This window comes from Cryptomeria japonica, chromosome 4 (assembly GCF_030272615.1).
Source record: "Cryptomeria japonica chromosome 4, Sugi_1.0, whole genome shotgun sequence".
NCBI classification, from domain to species: Eukaryota; Viridiplantae; Streptophyta; class Pinopsida; order Cupressales; family Cupressaceae; genus Cryptomeria; species Cryptomeria japonica.
The window spans coordinates 738,027,919-738,049,782 of record NC_081408.1 but is presented as its reverse complement, the minus strand read 5'-3'; the positions used below and the strand labels follow the sequence as shown (position 1 = coordinate 738,049,782).

Below are 21,864 nucleotides of genomic sequence, written 5' to 3'. Positions count from 1 at the left end.
TCCAAATCTAATGTGAAGATTTGAAACCTTCTGAGTACATAACAGCTTTTGGCCATTAGCCACCATGACTCTAAAACCATCATGCTCCTCTGTCTGTAAACCTCTCCTGGCTACCAACTGTGTATCTATAAAGTTATGTGTAGCCCCAGTGTCAATGAGAGATATCACTTTCTGCCCCTGGATAGTGCCCCTGACCTTAAATGTGATTGCCTTTTGGGCCCCTGTCAAGCGTGCCAACGATCTATCATCCTTAGGAATGCTGCTCTCCTCTATCGTGTTACCCTCATCTGAATCGGAGTGCTGATCCTCCCCCTCTGACTCTGACTCCTCTGCTGAAAAATACTCCATTTGATTTGCCTTAGCCTTGAGAGGGCATTTATGAGATAAGTCCCAAGGCTCTCTACACTGGAAGCACAATTTCTTCTTTCGAAGTTCATTCAAGGTTTCACTGTCTAGTCCTTTGGATCCTTCTTTGGGTTTGTTATACTCTTTCTGAAATGGTTTTTTGTCTTTGTCCTTGCGGTAGGAAGAATCTGTTGAATGGTATTTTCCTTTGTATACCGAAGGGGCTAAATCTCGTGCCTTTTTAGTTGCTTCTGCTAAGGTGAGTGGATCATGTCCCTTCACCCAACCACGTAATGGATCAGCAAGCCCATCACAAAATAACACCACCAATCTCCTAGGAGAGATATCAGTAACAAGTACAGACAAACGCTGAAACTCGGCGATGTAAGCATCCACTGAACCTGACTGTTTTAACTGTGCTAGCTCCTTGAAATGTAACTCGGGATCCCTAGTGTCAAATCTCTCAATCAATCTTTCTGTGAATTCCTCATAGGATGTAATCTGATTATGCCCCAGAGTCACCATGCCATGATGCCACCATTCATGCGCAACGCCGTCCAAATGCATAGCCGCATACTTGATAGCCTCATCCTCAGGCATAGGATTTAGCTGCAAGTATGTATCTATCTTCTGCACCCAAGCTCGTGCAGTCATCTTCCCTGAAGCATCATAATAAGGCAAGGAAAGTTTTCCAACTTTCTTCCTCAGCTCAAAATTCTGATTCCTCCCTCCTGCTCTAGGCATATGTCTCATCCTCAAGTCCATATAATCTCTGAGGGAAATATCTGCCTGAAACTCGGGTCCACTGGCCTCCCAGTCCCTCCTGAACTGACCCTGTAACTCAGTAATCTGCGGTTCGTTCACTGGTTGAACCGGATCCCTAGGTGGAAAGGTGGGTAGAAGAGGTCTCGAGCTCGCTGTTCGAGCTGGGCGTGCAATGTGTCTAAAGTTATCCGCCTCATTCCCATTGTTGCCATGTCCATTATTACCATTAATATTATTCTCAGGGCCATTGTTGTTGCCTCGGCCTCCATTATTATCATTGCCCCTATTGTTATCGTTTCCCCTATTGTTATTGTTTCCATTGTTGGCATCACCTGGATTAATATTAACGCCCATCTGTCTAGCCATAAGCTGCAACATCATGTCCATTCGCCTATTCTGCTCCTGCTGCATACGCTGCCCTTGCTCTAACGTACCCAGCAACTGTCTGAACATTACCTCCCCCTGATCTGGAACGATATTCCTCTCATCTCGGTCACCCATACTGCTGTCCTGCTCGAAGAATATTTCCTCTATGTCTGTATGACTGGATTCTATGTCCACCTGCACAGATGAACTAGACTGCTCACTCTGACTATCCGGATTTCTATTTTGTCTGGCCCTGGTATTGCGAAAATTATAATGCCCCTGTTGCATGCTCAATCATACATTCTGGACCTGTTTTATTTCTGCAATATGTTTTGGTGAAAGTTTCCCACAAGATGGCAGAATCTTCTGCTCTGATACCACTGTAATGGGCACCCCCTGTTCGGTACTAAATTTATGTCCTTTTTACTTAGTGTAATTTTGTCAAACAGTTGGCGTGCAAGCTGACTACTGGATTTTTTGGTTCTTGATTTGCTATAGGATAAATTTGGTAAACTGATATTTATTGTAAAACTTTCAAAGTTTATTCAATATAAAAATAACCAGACATATCAAATACCAAAAACAAGAGGATTAATGCTGATGGTATTTATTTAATTCCAACTCCAAGCATACAAATCAGATTTGAAGAATATTACAGACCATATGATAATAAACAAATTCAAACCTGGACTACACAAGTATAGAACCTGCTGAAAACACTGTTCATGCACTGTAGCTGCACTATTCACGGCACTGTAGCATTTTTACTATTCACGCAGCACTGTAGCAAAACACTGTTCACGCGGTACTGTAGCAAAAACACTGTTCACGCGGCACTGTAGCAAAACACTGTTCACGCGGTACTGTAGCAAAAACACTGTTCACGCGGTACTGTAGCAAAAACACTATTCACGCGGTACTGTAGCAAATCACTATTCACGCGGTACTGTAGCAAAACACTATTTTCAAATCTGCACTTTCAAACTCCTGTAAAACATCATGCGAGAGCACCAAATGAAGCCCAATGTGTTTCCTGAATGAAAACACCATTAATCCTCCTGACTGTGTCTTTCAACAGCGAAGAGAATGATAGCAAAGAGGGATTCCGTCCTCCAAGCCCAATAATCAGATTTCTACGAAATCCAACAGCATAACATTAATTCATCCCAGCATATCCCAAAAGAGAGCTCTCAACCTCCATTTATATCTTCTCCCTGGATGCAAACACTTCATTTCCTAAATGTGGGATAATACAATTAGAATAAAATATTATTTCCCACAATGTACCATTAAAGGGAACTTTTAATATTTTAAACATTACTTTATATTCCCAACCTTATAAAATAACAATAAAGTTAAATATTTAATTTAACTTTACACTTTATCGTTAAATATTAAAACATTGTTGATAATCCCTTTAAATCATTGTCGCCTTCAAATATTTTTACTGATAGTTATGCCAACTAGGGAGACACTAAAAATTTCAAGTCACTGCTTGGAGACTAACTTACTATAAATAGTAAGTGTCTAGAAACCCTGTCAAAGCAGCACCGATTGGCCTGAAATCGAAAACACCTAGGCCAAAACACCTCAGGATCCCATCAATGTCCTTGTTAGCCTTCGGGACCATGTCAGAATAGGCTAACGACACCCCATATCATGTTGCGCTAAAAAGGGGACATTACAGTTTAGCTTCATTCTTGTATAAGTGTTTCAAGGTTATTGTGATGTGTAACTTATGTTTTTATTTTTAGAACGAGTATATTATCTGTTTCATTTTCTTTAGCACAGCTATGCTCAAATTAGTTTTGTTGCTAGTGCTGCAGATTCATAAACAGGGAAGGTATTGATTTTTCGGATGCTCAAGAAATAACTCCTGTTCAGGTTTCCAAATTTCTCCAGGCATAATTAAATAGTCAGTGACATGCATGCATTTCCAGATGAATTTTAGGTCCTGAACATTCTTTCTAATTGGATTACAGGAATGGGAGTTAGCAGAGAATGTGAATGGAGAACTTGAGTATCAGACCAAGTAAGAGTATTTTTTATAAACTTGATTTATTTTTGTCAACTTACTATCTGCTAGATCACAGTGATTCAGAATCATGCAATTCTTATCTTTTTAGAATTAAAAGTATTTTTTAGATTTTTTAGTCCACTTTTAATTACTTTAACAAGGGGGACTCCAAAGGTAAGATAAAGGTGACATGATTCAGGAGTAGATCCAATTAAATCTTCCTCTAGTGATTGAGTGATCAGTTTATCCATTGTAAAGTTATCTGGTTATATATTAAACGATGTTTAGTGCATTAACACCAAACAATAAACCAATACATGCACACATGTCAATTGATATGCACTGGATACCTAAAAATGTTTCGCACAGAATAAATTGGCCACCCAGTGTGATAGTTGACTGCAGATATTGCTCATCCCTTAAGGATTAATGAATTATTACTCCAGTGGCTTTCATTCATAGCTGACGTGGGGACATGTTAACATTAACTTACACTAATGTCATGTCTTTCACCCACTTTAAGAGTCATTATCCTTGGCAGTTTTGTGTTTTGAGAATTATTTTATTGTAGCAGAGATAACAGATATGATGCTGTGAAAAACCATGTACATTATATTTCTCATTAACTTAATGAGTTGCATCAAACAGTTTTATCTTATTTTATCTCTAGGCTAGGGATATTAGACATCATTCTAGAAAAATCAAATGGGATGCTGTGTTTGGCCACCAAATATTTTCTAAATTTCCTCTTGATGGAAAGGAAATAAATTATAACTGAGCACGTTGCTAAAACTGATTGATAGAACTCAAGTATAAAGATACAAAATGTTTGGAAGATTAATAAAGCTTGGAGCAATATAGAAGATGAGTCAACTGAAATATATTCATATACCTGTAAATATGCAGTCTAACAATGAATTATAATGTTCTCTATGGCTGCAGAATTTGCATCTTTGCAACTCATGAACTAGCAGATCACATAACTAGGAAGCATATACGTCAAACTTCTGTTAAATAGCCATAATAAGAAATCTGACTTTGTTGGTTTTTATATGGCAAGGAATGGCAAGGAAAAATACACACTGTCATGTGGCTATATTATTAAAAAAATAGTAATACTAATAAGTCCTTTTTACAATAGTACTTCCCCGTTGAGCCTCTTTGGCAGGTATCATAGGATTTTTTGATGATTAGTACTGATCATACCATATAGGACTTGTATTTGAACAATTAACACACTTGAATGGATCAAACATGTACAAATCATAAATAGATTTAAATAATCTCCAATATTCTTGTGAACCATTTTTCACTTGCTTACATTCTTTGTCACGTGCACATACAGTTAGGTGAGGATAATAAGCATAGCAAATAGAGTTTTCATTTAATCTAGATAAGGATGACAACTGACAAGCATGCTCAAACTTGACTTGCTTTCTGTCACATAATGATAAGTGTGAGATAGGTTGAATATTTTTTGGGACATAGGAGGTAGCATAAACAAGGATTTTGTGATGGCCACCCTAGAATGCCCAAAAACTAAACCAACTGCTGATAGGAATTTAGTCAAACAGTTTGCATTCAACTCCTTATTTCTCCGTTTAATGTTTAAACCCCTTATGGCTTCGGAAATGAAATTTTTTGTTTGTTTTTAAGTCTTTGCATAGATTTGAAATCACATAACATGAACTAGAAGGAAATTACAATAATATGCAACATGAAGATTGAACTACTGCTGATATGATATTATTTCCAGAATAAATAAAATCAAATACATAGCAGATTTTTCAACTCACTAAATACTCCAGCATTTTTGACATAATGTTCCAACAATGACCTCCCATCTTGCTGCTACAGTAACATGAATAGTGCCGTGCTACAGTAACGTGAATAGTGACGTGCTACAGTGACGTGAATAGTGCCGTGCTACAGTACGTGAATAGTGCTGCGCTACAGTGCTGCTACAGTATTAATTAGTCTTCAATCAGTGCAATATCTTCATAAAATCATCCCTTCAAAATGGCATAAGCATTGGACAAGAAGTGAAGAAGGTATGAGCAAAACACCAAATCTGCCTGTAGCTGGAGATGCACCCAATCTGCCTGCTAATGAAGCTGATAGCAATGGATTCCAAAGGCCAAACCCCAAAGGAATGACATCTAGAATGTCACAAGAGAGGATAGACGTCCCCTAATGCCAAGAACGGACCTGCAACTCACACATCAATTTCTTCTCATATTCAACATGCTGAATGAAGCCACAAAAGCTTCCTTTTATTCTTTCTCCAAGGGTCGACCCAACTCACTTGAGCAATGTGGGAGAAAAGATGTGCAATATAAAACATATTAAAATATTCACTTATGTCTCCCTTGTGTGCCCCTTTGATTTGCACACATCCCCATAAAATAAATATTAAAGTAACACTTTAATATTTTACAATTAAATTAAATGTTACTTTAATAACACTTCAAGCATTAAAATATATTAGCAATCGGACTCTGAATAGCGCGAGTGATAGCTCGTCGGAAAGTTCTCGCTGAGGAGTATTGAATCCAATCACCAAAACTAGCCTCCGTTGTGTCCTGCTGACTTACTAAAAATAGTAAGTATGCCTGAAACTAAGTAAATCAACTCTGTTTTGGCCCAAACTGGAAATGACTAGGCCAAAACACTCCAGGATCCCCTTAAACCCTTCGTTAGCCCTCGAGACCATGTAGAGCTAGGCTAACGCACATACACTTGGTCAACTGCTAAAGTGGGGACATTACAGATTTCACAAAAATGTACACAGTTCACACCAGGATGGATTTTTTTATAATTCATTTTTGACTCAAGGGAAATAGGCAATAATTTGGTCTGAAATCCTTTTTTAGGATGATATACTAAATTTGATTCTACAATCTTTAGTCCTAGGCTTAACAACTTGTTTGAAAGTAGATTTATAAACAATATTTTCAATAGGTTGGGTTTCAAAACAGACTTCCTATAAAGTATAAACATATTACGGTTTTATGGTAGGGGGTTTATAGGTAGTAATGGTAGCTATATGAGGCTCTTTAGTAGCTTTGATTTGTGGTGTCTCTTCACCAATGATTTCTTTCTCTGTAGATTTAACAGAAGGGAACTCATAGAATCCTTCCAATGATATTTCATTCACTGTCTCGAATCCTCCTTCTATAGTTGATGCTCTTTTGAATTATGCCATTTTAGACTGTAAAACTGAAATCTAAGGCGTTGAGGGATTCCTTAAGAGGATTAAGGGATGATAAGTTAAATGGCAAGGACAAAGGTAACTCGACACAATAATTTCAATCAAATTTCAAGAAAGACTCCCCACAAATCAGCTGCTCAAATGGTCAAAGGGAATTTCAGGTTTTAACTTCTTACTTAGCTGAAGAAGAGAAATCTATACAAAATTCTGAATTGTTATAGCTCTGATGCCAACTTTACCAGAGGTCATGCAACTAGCATGGATGGAAAGCATGCTTCTGCAGAAAGGCTAATTTGTATGAAGGATTCCAAATGCTTATAAAACATAGAAGACATAAAAACAATAATGTTGGACGATACAAGATTGCTCAGCCCTGCTTCTGCATCAAGAATTGATTTAATTGTTTCAAAATCTTGCTAGTAATGTCAAAATAAAATAAATTAGAAATGGGAGAAATAGAAGAAAATGATAAAGGTTAAGATAAAAAAAGATTAGGTAGAATCTGACAAAGGCACAAAAACATGCTTGTGTGTTACTTTGTACAAAGTGTCACTAAACTCTGCTGGTGGGCCAAAGAGTAAAGATTCAACTTTCTTTGGTTTCAATAAAAAAATTATACATAAAATGGGTTCTTTGATCTGAATGAAATGTTGTAAACAATATTTGGTTAAAATTCTAATGGTACAAAAACACTTGCTAGTGTGCTAGACAAAGAAAAATGAAACAAAAGGAAAAAAAAAGGTCAAAGTTTCAGTACAAAAGTGCGCTTGGTGTACAAATTGGCAATATGTGCCCCAAAGTGTGACCAACACCTGTTAGTGAACTAGTGCTGCTTAATTGGTAAAACTTACAACAAAAAAAGGGCAAAAGCACAAAGGTTTGACATTGCTTGCACTGTGTGTACACTTTGTAAAAAGTGTACAAAGGTGCCAAGGTGTCTACTTGCACACCTTGGTCCCATTCTAATCCTCAAAACCAAAAAGCAAAAAGAAAGAAGAATGCCAAGTGTTGAAAAATATAGCTAGAATCGGATTCTAACCTGATTAAATTTTAATGTTGCCTTTGGCAATTAAAATTTAAAATATATTGTGATAATTAGAGCGATCAATTATGTAATTGGGTTGGGCCCAAACTCATGTAACTTGTAAATGGGGTAGGCCCAATTTGGGCGGTAAAACACATATGTATTTGAATATATAAGTATTGTTTTTGGCGGCAAGATACAAGGCCGACTTGGGAGATAAGAAGACTTGTGTCTTGTATATAACAAAGGCATATTGATGCCTTACAACATAATGATAATCAGCGAATGATCTCTGCATATATGCGATCTGCCATCACCGAATTTGTGACATTGATTGGTGAACATAACAAACTTGTTATCCGCAACCTAACATCAGCGATCACTGGCGAATATACCTTGCACTTCAGCGAACATCATTAGCAGCACAACGAACACCATTAGAGGCACAATGAACATATTCCAAGGACAGCGAACCAGTGCAAGAGATTGCGAATCCACTCAGGGGCAGCAGGCACTCCAGTATCAACAAACTGTGTTTATATCCTTCTTGATCAGCAAATAAGTTCATCACACTGCTGTGCCCTACCTTGGTTTCATCTGTGCATATATATTGTTGTTCTGAGTGTAAAGATACCTACAAATTATTGTTAATAAAGATTTGAGAAGTATTGCTGGGTTTTTCACCTCCAAGAGGGAGGTTTTCCAGGGTATTTGTGTGTCATGTGTTGATTTTGTGTTTGTCTATCTTGCATTCTGATTTTTTGTTTCTTAATGCTTATCTAATTACTAAAAACTAACATGGTATCGGAGCTTTAGGTTCATTATAAAGTAATCAGATTATCAGTTATCCTTCACTTTCAGTTTGCTGTTTTAGTTTTGCAAGATGGTTACAGGATTGAAGGTAGAGGAAAGACTTGATGGTGCTCTCAACTTTACTTCTTGGAAAGTTCGTGTTCTTCTTGCCCTTGAAGAGGTTGAGCTATTGCAGTTTGTGGAAGACAAGCATCTGCCTAAACCCTTAGATCCAGAAGAGTTAAAGCAGTTCAAGAAGAATGCTCTTAAGGCAAAGAAGTTTCTAATTGATTCTGTGAAGGATCATCTTGTTCCAGTCATCTCCAAGTTATCTTCAGCCAAAGAGATGTTCAAACACCTAGAAGGAATGTTCGAAATCAATAACATCAGCCAGGCTCTTACTTTGAGGCAGCAACTTCTTCAAATCAAAATGAGCAAGGGAGATTCAGTCATGTCCTTCATGAAAATTTCAGAATTGAAGGACCAACTCAACTCCATTGGAAGTGAAGTAGTGGACAAGGATATTGTCATGATTGCATTAAATGGTCTCCCTGATTCTTGGGATCCATTTATTCAAAGCATAAGTGGAAGAGCTGAATTTCCCTCTTTTGATCGCCTCCGGTTTGATTGCATTCAAGAGGAATCTCGCCTAGCTGCAAGAGGAATGCTCAAAGGCACTCATGGAGGTGATCATCATGTGCTTGCATCTCAACATGTCAAAAAAAAGGGTGATCATTGGAAGAAGAACAACTTCAAAAGAGATAGAGACTTCAGATCTCCTGTTGCTTACGATTCAAGAAAGAAGCCAAGGGATCTTTCACGTGTCCGTTGCTTCAGATGCGATAAGTTTGGACACTATGCTAAGGAATGTCAGAATCTGCGCAAGCAAGGAGAAGCGAACCTAAATGAAGTTGTAGATTTGAAGGATAACAAAGACTTCCTCTTCATTGTTGCCTTATCTAGCAATGTGCCAACTAACAACAACACTTGGTTGATAGACAGTGGCGCATCTAGACATATCACGAGATACTGGGAGCACTTCTCAGACTTAATGGAGAAAGAGTCCAATCTTCATGTGGTAATTGGTGATGATGCTTAGTATTCGGTAAGAGGTTTTGGCAATACTTCTTTAAATTTGGAATCTGGTATCTCCTTGCATCTTAGTGATATTTTATTTGTTCCTGGAATTAAAAGAAATTTAATCTCCATTTCTGCCCTAGAAGATAAAGGTTATCAAATAGCATTTTCTAAGGGTAAAGTACTTGCTTGGCCTAATAAATCTAGTTTTAAATCTGCTCGTGTTATTGGAAATAGATATGATAGTTTGTATAAGCTTTCAGCTAATCCTATTTGAGCACTCATCCATGAAGCTCCCGAATCTAGCAAGCTATGGCATAGAAGGCTTGGCCACCTTCACTTTCAGGCACTTCCCTCACTTGAAAAGATGGTTAAAGGCTAAGTCACAAGGTTCGAATTCGACAACCATGAAATTTGGATGAAATTCGACAAGGGAAAAATTTGAAAAAAACTTCGGATAAAATTCGCCTTCTATAATTTTGTTTATTTTTAAATATATGTATACTTCTAATAAATTATTAGAATAGCGACCCTTGTTGGAGAAAATCCGAGGGTGATCCAGCAATTGGAGACACCCATGACCCAATAGATACAAAGCATATACAAAGAATACCCACGACTAGTTGAGTTGTGTTTAGAGGCGGATAACAGTGCTTTATAGAGGAAATTCAATTAAATTCGATTAAATTCGATTTTTTTTATAGAAGTTTGAAATTAGATTCAATTCGAACCTCATCCATGAAAATTGCCGTATCCTGTGACTTAGGTTAAAGGTATGCCTAAACTTAGTTATTTTCATGATGATACTTGCAAAGGTTGTGCATTAGGTAAGAACACTAAGAGTCCATTTCATAAAAGTGAAAGTAGAGCTAAGGAAAAATTAGCACTTGTTCATTCTGATCTATGTGGACCCATGTCTGTTCCTTCATTTAGCGGATTTCTATACTATGTTACATTTATAGATGATTTTTCTAGAAAGACTTAGATTTACTTTCTAAAATCTAAAGAATCTGATGAAGTGCTAAGTAGGTTTAAAGAATTTAAAGCCCTAGCTGAAAATATGTCTGGTAAAAGGATTAAAGTTTTAAGATCTGACAATGGAGGTGAATACACCTCAAGTAGTTTCAATGACTTTTGTGTAGAGACAGGAATTAAGAGGGAGTTCTGCGTTCCCTATAATCCTCAGCAAAATGGTGTGTCTGAACGAAAGAATAGAGCCATTGTTGAAGCAGCTAAAGCAATGATTCATGATCAGGATCTAGAGACTTCCTTATGGGCCGAAGCATCCAAGACTGCAGTATACATTTAGAACAGATGCCCTCACCGTGTCCTGAAGAACATGACTCCTGAAGAGGCCTTCACTGGAGTCAAACCGGATATCAGTCACCTAAGGATTTTTGAAAGTCCTGTCTATGTTCATGTGCCAAAGGAAAAGAGAACTAAGCTAGAGCCATCTGGGAAGAAAGGTATCCTTGTTGGATACAGTGAATCCTCCAAAGCATTTCGTATCTACATTCTAGGACAAAGGTATATTGAGGTAAGTAGAGATGTTATGTTTGAAGAAAATATTGCTTTTAAGAAATTTAAAGGTTCCCTTGTAAATGATGATAGAGAAGTTAATGATAATCAAAACATGGACATTGATACTAACCCTGAGATTCAGAATGAGTCTATTGAGCTTCCCGAACTTATTGAGCATGGTGATCCTCTTGAGCCTCTGGATCCAACTGATGGACCTAGAGATATTGCAGTAAGCAAGAAAAGGCCACTTTGGGTTAGGAGCACAATTCAAGAAGCAGAAAAGTTTGCAGCTCCTAGTGGCACTTTCAGAGAAAGTAAGAGACCTCAGAAGTTCTCCAACTATGTTGCAATGATGTGCAACATCATTGAGTCTGAACCATCCAGCATAGAAGAAGCCATGAACCAACAAGCATGGAAATTAGCTATGGACGAAGAGTATCAATCCATCATCAAGAATGATGTCTGGGATATTGTACCTAGACCTAAAGGTAAGTCTGTTGTTTCTTATAAATGGTTGTTTAAAATTAAACATGCTGCGGATGGTAGTATAGAGAAATATAAAGCTAGATTTGTAGCTCGTGGTTTTTCTCAAAAGGAGGGCATAGATTATGAAAAAACGTTTGCCCCTGTTGCTAGATATACTTCTATTAGAACTGTTATAGCCATTGCTGCAGCTAATGGTTGGAAGTTACATTAGATGGATGTAAAGACTGCCTTCCTTAATGGTGTCATTGAGGAAGAAGTCTATATTGAGCAATCAGAAGGATATGAGACTCATAATAGAGAATTTCATGTATGCAGATTAAAGAAAGCTCTTTACGGCCTCAAGCAAGCTCCTCGAGCTTGGTATGAAAGAGTTGATAAGTACTTAGTTAGTTTAGGGTTTTGTAAGAATGATGTTGATCCTAACCTTTACTTTAAAGTATTTAATGGTGAAATGCTAATTTTGGTTTTATATGTGGATGCTTTATTTCTAACTGGCGAAGATAGTCTCATCATTAGGTGTAAGAAAGAATTAGCTACTGAATTTGAAATGAAGGATCTAGGTCTGATGCATTACTTTCTAGGATTAGAAGTGTTGCAAAGACCTAATGAAATCATTCTAAGTCGAGGAAAATATACTGTTGATATTTTGAAGAGATTTGGAATGTTGGATTGCAAACCTATGTCTACTCCTATGGAAACTAACATGAAGAAATTGAGTTTATCTGCAACTAACTCTGATTTTGCAGATCCTTTTGAGTACAGGTAGTTGATTGGATCATTGATGTATCTAGTTAACACTAGACCAAACATTTGTTATGCAGTGAGTGCAGTCAGCCAGTTTATGAACAAGCCAAAGCATGTTCACCTTGTTGCAGCCAAACATATTCTGAGATACTTGCGTGGAACGGTTGGCTATGGGCTAAAGTATCCAATCAACACTACCTTTACCTTGGAAGGCTACTTAGATTCTGATTGGGCAGGAAGTGTTACTGATAGGAAGAGCACTTCAGGTATCTGTTTCAGTTTGGCTTCTGCTATGATTTCTTGGGCTAGTAGGAAACAATCCTCAGTAGCCTTGAGTACTGCAGAAGCTGATTTAATTGCATCGAGTGCTGCATCGAGAGAAGCAGTGTGGCTTCAAAAGCTTTTTGTTGGGTTGTTTGGACAACTTTGGGAACCCACAGTTATTCATTGTGATAATCAAAGTTGTATTAAAATGTTTGCTAATCCTGTGTTTCATGATAGATCAAAACATGTGGAAACTCACTATCACTATGTTCGTGATATGGTACAAAGAGTTGTCTTACAGCTGGAATATGTCAGCATTGATGAGTAGGTTGCAGACATTCTCACCAAGCCCCTTGCTCGTGTGAAGTTTGAATACTTTAAAGATAGGCTTGGAATTGTGGAGAATCCAACTATGACTGAGAGGGAGTCTCAGTCTCAGTGATGCATTAAGTTGCATCTTCCACCCTCTGCGGGCAATGCATGGTGGAGTCACCCTCTGTGGGCAATGCAAGGTGATAGTATTTCCTTCTCTGAAAGAAGGTTGAGGTGAAATACCTCTTCCACCCTCTGCGGGCAATGCAAGGTGGATCCATCCTCTGCGGGCAATGCAAGATGGAAAGTGTTGTTGTTTTCTTGCAGGTTACTTTCATCCTCTGCGGGCAATGTAAGATGAATCTATGGTGCATGATTACACTATTTGCGAGAATCCTCCCTAGCTAAGAGGGAGTGTTGAAAAATATAGCTAGAATCAGATTCTAACCTGACTAAATTTTAATGTTGCCTTTGGCAATTAAAATTTAAAATATACTGTGATAATTAGAGCGATCAGTTATGTAATTGGGCTGGGCCCAAACTCATGTAACTTGTAAATGGGGTAGGCCCAATTTGGGCGGTAAAACACATGTATTTGAATATATAAGTATTGTTTTTGGCGGCAAGATACAAGGTCGACTTGGGGGATAAGAAGACTTGTGTCTTGTATATAACAAAGGCATATTGATGCCTTACAACATAATGATAATCAGCGAATGATCTCTGCATATATGCGATCTGCCATCACCGAATTTGTGACATTGATTGGTGAACATAACAAACTTGTTATCCGCAACCTAACATCAGCGATCACTGGCGAATATACCTTGCACTTCAGCGAACATCATTAGCAGCACAACGAACACCATTAGAGGCACAGTGAACATATTCCAAGGACAGCGAACCAGTTCAAGAGATAGCGAATCCACTCAGGGGCAGCAGGCACTCCAGTATCAGCGAACTGTGTTTATATCCTTCTTGATCAGCAGATAAGTTCATCACACTGCTGTGCCCTAGCTTGGTTTCATCTGTGCATATATATTGTTGTTCTGAGTGTAAAGATACCTACAGATTATTGCAAATAAAGATTTATTGCTGGGTTTTTCACCTCCAAGAGGGAGGTTTTCCCAGGGTATTTGTGTGTCATGTGTTGATTTTGTGTTTGTCTATCTTGCATTCTGATTTTCTGTTTCTTAATGCTTATCTGATTACTAAAAATTAACACCAAGGAGCTACATTGGTACAAGGAGAGGTTTTCATCACAGTTTTTTGTAACTAGAGACAGTAATTGTGCAATGTGATATATTCAAATTCTCTCTATATATAAATTTCATATTTGACACAAACTAATGGTGATTTTGATACACTTTGCATAAAAGTGTATTGTACAAGCTCTTTTTGTGAGTGATGAAGTTGTTATGATTTATGCAATTTTGTCATTTATATGCATAAGATATATTTTGAGGGAGTGAAGTTGTGTCTGCTTGTAGACCTTGGTCCCATTCTAATCCTCAAAACCAAAAACCAAAAAGAAAGAAGAATGCCAAGGAACTACATTGATGGTGTAAAGATATGAGGAGGGGTTTCCATCACGGTTTTCTAGCAATATTGTAAGATCTTGTCATCTGTGTGAAAAATTTTCAAATCATTGCACTTCTACAATTTGTGCGTGCGTGGTGATAGTTTGGTTGATATGTATTCATTAAAGATAAAATCTCTCATGTGTACAATAAAGCCTTGCAGGTATATTTAAAGAGAAAAAAATATATTTGGCAATCTAGTTTAGTTTTCATTGCATGTTAGAAAAAACCCAAAAGCAAACTGTGTATGCTGTGAAAATTGTAAGTTTTGTCCATAGAAATGAGACTAGGACTTGGTGAGGGTGACTCGACTTGGGACTCAAGGCTCTGCGAAAAAACTCGACGCAAACTCGGCAATTGAAAAACACAAGTAAGGATTTAAAACTTGTTTCATGCACCTTTTATTAAATTAACCTTAAAGACACAATAACATCATCAAATATAAGCTAATTTGATCACTTACACAAGTATACATCGATCACCTAATTATAAACACAAATTATAGTTGAAGGAAATAGCACACTTAGATATATAAATATTGTTAAATGTATACAAAACCCATGGAATATGAAATCCATGGCATCAAATTTTCCAAACAAATACCAAGACAATAACTAGAAGTCTATGGCTCAAAGGAGCTTGCATCCCTCCTACGAAGGCATCTAAGGTAGGCCCCACTAACTAGCGGGGGTTAAAGTGGAGATGCTAATGGGTTTGAGGGGTAGCAATGTCTATTTTGTTATTTTTTGAGATTTAAAAAAAAATTGAGTTTGGCTGAGTCTGGGCATCAAGACTCATTGCGTTTGTGAGTTTACAAGACTTTGTGAGTTTACAAGATTTTGTGAGTCTCACCAGGACTCATCCGAATCTGAATCTGGCCCCGGGGACTCGTCGAGGGTCAACTGGCTTGGGACTCACCGACTCCAGGCAAGTCTCAGATCTATGGTTTTGTCTATAGTTTAGTTTTCTAGGGTTTTAGTTAAGTTTTTATTTAACAATGGAGCTTCCCCATCTAATTTGAGTGGAGATGCTAATGGGTTTGAGGGGTAGCAATGTTTGTTTTGTTAGTTTTTGAGATTTAAAAAAAAAATTGAGTCTGACTAAGTCTGGGCATTGGGACTTGCTGCGTGCGCGAGTTTACAAGACTCTGTGAGTCTCACTAGGACTCGTTCGAGTCCGAGTCCAGCCTCATGTGCTGGGCTCATTGAGTTGGATTATTTGTCATTGATGTCAAAGGCTTGTTGGTTTTGTTAAGACTTTGGTTATGAATTTTAGTTGAGTTGCCTACTGGTGTGCCTGGTTGAGCATTTTGAGCTGCTTATGTGCTTGGTTGAGCTGGCTAGCTGGTTGTGTGTTTCAACTTTCTACTTGCTAGCTTGGTTCAGCTACCTGGTTGCCTACTTGCTTGAGGTGTTTGGGTGCCTGCCAGCTTGAGCTGTGTGTTTGCTTGTCTCCCGTCAGCAGCCAAATCAGATATCTTTGCCATGTCATGGGTTGAATATTCCTCATGCCACATAAGTTTGTCTTTGCGGGACCCGATTCTTATTGAGTCGATTTTTCTTTCATATTTGCAATTAAACGGAGATTCCAAATGAATTACGGCGGCATGTATTTTTGGGTATGTGAATCATTTATGGTGTATGGTAAAGTCTTCAAATTTATTTTTGAGTGAAGATTTTTCGAGTGGTGGCTACTTTTTTGGCTGGACGTGTTATGCACTTCCTCTACGGTTTCTTATTAGCATCAAACCTATTGAAAATAATTTATTGGAGCCGTTTTGTGTCAGCAAGTGCCGTCGTGGGTATTGAAGTGTTGAGGTTGAGAGTGTCGTCGCTAATCTGAAGATGTCAGGTCGTGTGCTCTTCAGTGAGCACCTTCAAAATTAATAAATACGTCTCTCTTTCTCTGGACGTGAAGTTCGTGCGATTTGAATTCTCCATTTCTTTTTGTTTCCTTTGATTTTGAGTGGGAGTCTGGACGGAAATTCTTGGGCAGATGTTTTTTTTTAAATTAATTTTTTTTTGAATACACGTCTTGGAGGATGAAAAAGGCTGGATGCATTTATTTTGTGCATGTAGAAGAATCAAAAACAGCTGTTAGAAAGACTTGGTTTACTAAATGGAAAGGAAATGAATTTATCGCGCCATTCTTTTGAACGGTGATTGGAACGGTAACAAAAAAAATCGCTTCAATTCTTTTGGATGGATATCGGATGTGCTGAAGATAAAGGAAAGATAGTTTTTTTTTTTTTTTAAAACTAGGGTGCAATGTTCATAGTGGAGGATATATACGTTTTTTTTTTGGAACGTATGAGATGATTGGGGGTGCTAGCGATAATTGTTTTTGTTGACCGAATGAGTTTTTTTTTGGTGTAGTTCATTTCTTTTCTGTGTGATGCCTTTGTGGCATTTTGAATTGGAAAAGCTTCTTGTGTAGTGTTTTACAGGGATGTGTTGAAGGAGGGGGTCGCTTCCTGCATCTTATATCTGCGTAACGGTTATCGTGCTTCTTTCTGAAAGTTTCAGAACTTGCTGCAAGAGGGATATACGTTCTGAGAATTATGGAGACAAATTGTTATCATTAAATATCACAATTTCACAGGAGTTGTCATGTTATGAGAAGCCATTCTTATTTTAACTTCTATATGAGCTGGTTTAGTCAGAGGTTGGTGCCTCTGTAATCAGAGTAGGTGCTCTGTTAAGTTTTGTTCTTCAGTGAGTAGGTGCTCACTTTTTTGTAAACTGGGTTGGTGCCCGTTCAGTTTTTGAAAGTTTCAGTTGAACCGTGGTTTTTTTATCTGAAAGGGTTTTTATTCTAATTTTCTGTTTCAAAGAATGAAATTTAATTGAAATGTTCAAATACTGATTCACCTCTCCCTCCTCAGTATTTGTTGTATGATCTTCATGCCAAGGGTCACTTGGCTCTGCGCTCACTGAGTCCAGGTGAGTTCGGGCGAGTCTCGGAACTATGGTTTTGTCTATAGTTTGAGTTTTCTAGGGTTATAGTTAAGTTTATATTTTACAAAGGAGCTTCCTCATCTAATTTGAAGGAATGTTTTACCTCAAATATGTTCTGTTTTGTGTTGTCCTAAAAATAACAAATTAAAATTCTAACACTGGCCTAGGTTCTTTTTCTGAATGTATAAGCACAAAATATTATCAATGAAATTCTCCTCTAGATTACCTGTTTTGAGGATCTTTCTTGTCGAAATTATGGATGGGCTTTGAACAGCTCGATTGAAATTAACAAATAGTCTTCAGTGTGGAAATTAAGAAGACCAAAATTTTGCTGCCCAGGAGAGATAGTGAACAGAGTTTCAACGTGAAAATCAAGAAGATACTCAGTATTAATCTGCTGTCCAAATCAGAAGAATAGAGGAATTGAATGGAAGCAAGAAATGCCGCGCAAGTCATAGAGAAAGAAGTTGTTGAATGGACAGAGGTGTTTGGTGAGGAGTATTAAAATACACCAGAAATTGGTGTGGCAATGGCAGAGTATTGGTGGGAGTTCACAGAGGAATGTGTGGAAGGCAGTGAGGAATGTAAAATTTAAACATTAAAAATTAAAAATAGATATTGACAGAGAATTAAACCCTGTGACAGATTTGTTTTGGTACTCTGGCATATGTCAATAAAACTATTTTGAAAATCTTCAATTTTTGCAATTCGAGTTTGATTATAGATTGATTGAATTGAAGTTTAGTTGTGTTTGCTGCAATCTTCCCTAGTTTGATAAGACTCTGGGAAATTGAACTGCATCAATTGGAACCTTAAAAATAATCATAACATTTAAAGTCTCGGAGCTCCATAGGTTTTGTATCTGAGATTGTCAAAGAAAGGCAAAAGTGGTTCAAGAACCCTCCCATAAAAATTACACTACCTATTCCATTAGTTCTTGTGAAATTGTCAATTTGTAAAATAACTTGAAAAGTCCATTGGATCCTCTTAACATCTTTTGGAAGTATCCATCAATGTATTGCACTACTAAAGTGAATCAGAGTTTATTTTTGCTAATAGCATGCTTCATCTATGTTGTGTGGTGTTATGCTTTGTATTTGTCTCAGAAACAAATGTTCCTCATTTTGACTGACACCAGTCTCTTTCTGGCAGGTATTCTCGATTTCAGGGTGTGGCAAATCTCACATTGCATTTTCCTGAAAACTTTGGAGCTGAAACAACTCAAATATATTACATTGGATTACGTGGTGAAGCTACTCAGGTTTATTTGGAAACTTGATAGTGCAAATTTTTATTAGTGCAATTTGATTATGTACTTTGCTGTATGTTGGTTCTGATTTCCATTGGCTATAAAAATAACATGTATGCAGATGAAGAGGGATGTCGTTGCAACGATTGTTTATGAAGCATTACCGAATCCATCTGATCACAAGTAGGTTGCAGTGCTTTGATGCTAATAGGATGGAAACTTGGTTTACTATTTAACTGTGGTGTCGCATTATTTGTCTTGCTGAACATGCATTTAAGAGAAATTATAGCATAATTCTTGGACAAAATAATGACATTCATCTATTCTAGCAAAACATATTAACGAGGACATGGATATTGGATGCTACTGTCCTTGATTGCCTCATGGATGTGGATTGAATCCTTAGCTCATCACTAATTACTTATAGCATGTTGGAATAACAATGTATTCCAAGTGTTGGTGTATTGGAAAGGTGAGATTTTCTCTAGCTTGGTCATGACATCAAATCAAGGTGTACAAGTTTTGGAGCATATATATATTGGAAATAAGTCCTCTGATGGGCTTTTTACAACGGGGTCTCTACACCAAATTGGTGTTTGGCTCAAGTGTTATCTAAAAGCGATTTTTATATTCTACCTTTATAATACCATGGTAGGAAAATCCTCTAGACGCCTTGGCAAAAAATTATTGGTGTTAGTAACAAATGATCATGACTCCCCTATGGGCACTGTGTTTAATCTGCGGTGATAGCCTCCCTTGAAGTAAACGAATTTTGAGGTCATAAGATGCCAAGAGATTATTAAGATCATCTGGTTCGTATAAAATCTACATAAACTCATCTATTGAATTCTAGAATCGTCTTCTTTATCTTCACATCATAATTTGACAAATTCAGATTTAAATTTTCTCTGTCCATTTGCAACATCAGCATTTAATGAGTCTTCTGTGTCCATTTACACAAAAGCCATAATTAGTGGCAGTTTGCTCATAATCTGTCATTTATAGCATACGTTAAAGGTGGATGTTGTATATTAATTTAAATGCTGTGTTATGGATTTTCATTGGCTAGTAGATCAGGTGGCCCATATGGTTTACACGATCTATAGATTGCATGTTGATCAGAACTGTCACTGATACTTGAAAACAGATTTATCCTAAGTTTGCACTGTTTTCAGTTTTCACTAACTCTGGAGAGACCAATATAAATGTTATAATTTGTTTTGTTTTATTTACTAGTTGCCTGTAAGTCCTCGAAAGGTATGCTTAGGTTTTTTTGTGGACTTTTAAATTGAAACACATCTCCTTATTGAAAGTTCCGCAAATTACATTTTTTAACAATTTACGTAGCTTGACAATATTTTTCTTCATTTTGCAGACTTCCATCAGAGACTGGAGGTATTTCAAAAGTAATTTGATAAATGGTGTGGCAATGACGGGACGATAACTATGTTGCATGTCTTATATGTTAGTAGTTCTATCTAAAGCTAAAATGTCAACTATGCCCCCACAACGAGACTGATGATTCAGAGAGACACATGGAACCAACATCCACGATGTTTAGCAGTGGTTTGGTTCAGCAATTCCTGATTAAATGTAAGATTCTTCTTTGGTGAATGTGGAATTTTGGAATGAAACCTGTAATTTGCAAATCATGAACAATGTTTCTTCTTAGAAAGTAGATCAAACGACAGATACAAAATCAGGGGCTTTTACATGTGGTTCTCTTGTTTTGGTGTGACATGCTGATTTTAAAAACGATGTATAGAAGGGCGATAAAGTCCTCAAAGATGCTACTGGTTTGGGTTGTTGCTTTTATTAAATATTATATAGATTAAGAAAATGCATGCTTTGGATATGCTCCTGATTTATCGTTTTCTTCCTGGTTTATCCACGTTGACTCACCTATTAATGTGTATGGGTCCAAAAAAGCTTACAAAAAGGGTAATAATATCCAAGTTAAGAGGCAAATCATTGCCTAAATTAAGCTATTAACATCTGTCATGATTTTTTGGATGTCGGGGATCGCATGGCACCTGGTAGTCAAAGATGGATCTTATCTAACTGAAATATTGTTCTCCTATGTGGAAAATACTGAACGTCCATCCACAATATAACGATATAAACCAAAATGTGTAAAGCAATTTTAATGATAAATTATGAAGTACATATGCATGTGCACACAAACATACGTATTAGGGGAAGAGCATCAATAGATAACATAGTTCCAATAACCGTCGCCTTATTGTCATGTTGAACCCCCAATAGCCGTCATAGTGAAAACACTATTAATAAATTTGTTTTGTACCAATAGCTGGTCATTTTTTGTAATTTTTTGTTCATAATTGGCCCATTTGTGCACCACTATTGGGACATTTGTCAACAAGTACTAGCGATTTTGAGTTGATGGTTATTGGAACATCTTTAGTTAGGTATCAGGTCACACTTTGAAATGTGTACTTTTTAACCTTTGTGCGCATAATTGATTACACAACGTGCATCATTACTACCCAGAAGCCAGATCAATAGAGCTATAAGCAGTTAAGTCGCATACGAAGACAACTAAAAAAAAAAAATCAAAATCCGATGTATCGTTTAGGATCTGTGGGTGCGCAAGGTTAGGTATGACGGCTACTGGTGCTCTTCCCCTATAAGGTGTTTCAAAAAGGTAACATTGATTTGTTCTCCAAAATTCGTACAAGGCAAATCAGCTAGGGATATTGTGAAGGACTCAAGTCACGCTATTTGCAAGAAAGGCAGTGTTTAATGATTCATAGGAAATTTTCAATGGTGACATTGATATGTTGTATAAACATAAACACACGAAATCTTTGAACATATTAATTAACTATAATACAAAATAATACTAATGCTAAATATATTAGCATTTTCAAAGGAAAAATGATAAGAGTTTTGTTTAAGTAGTTGAGTTTAATTGCAAAATCATCTCATAATGGTGTAGAGAATTATAGATGAATGTGACCTTTAAATTGTAGAGAGAATCTACAAAGCTAAGGTGAAATAAACAAATCATTCAATGCCTAAAAACTTTTAAGGTGCTCTCATTTATTTTATAATGTTATCATTTACAAAATAAAAGCATTGAAGTCATAGTCTTCTTAGCAGTCCAAAGAATGACGAGGACTAAGATGAATAT

General features: G+C 37.1%; 1 protein-coding gene across 2 annotated transcripts in view; it reads left to right on the top strand.

The window, feature by feature from the left end:
- Positions 1–20,565, top strand: part of LOC131027440 (uncharacterized) — a 198,202-nt gene extending 177,637 nt beyond the window's left edge. The window contains exons 5-9 of one of the 2 annotated variants that reach the window (XM_057957499.1): positions 3,303–3,360; positions 3,459–3,508; positions 18,614–18,722; positions 18,832–18,893; positions 20,086–20,565. In XM_057957499.1, coding sequence (XP_057813482.1) covers positions 3,303–3,360; positions 3,459–3,508; positions 18,614–18,722; positions 18,832–18,893; positions 20,086–20,125 — 319 coding nt within the window. In that variant the 3' untranslated portion in view covers positions 20,126–20,565. The remainder of the gene's footprint in view (positions 1–3,302; positions 3,361–3,458; positions 3,509–18,613; positions 18,723–18,831; positions 18,894–20,085) is intronic. The other variant, XM_057957500.2, reaches the window with a different exon arrangement.
- The last annotated feature ends 1,299 nt before the right edge of the window (positions 20,566–21,864 follow it).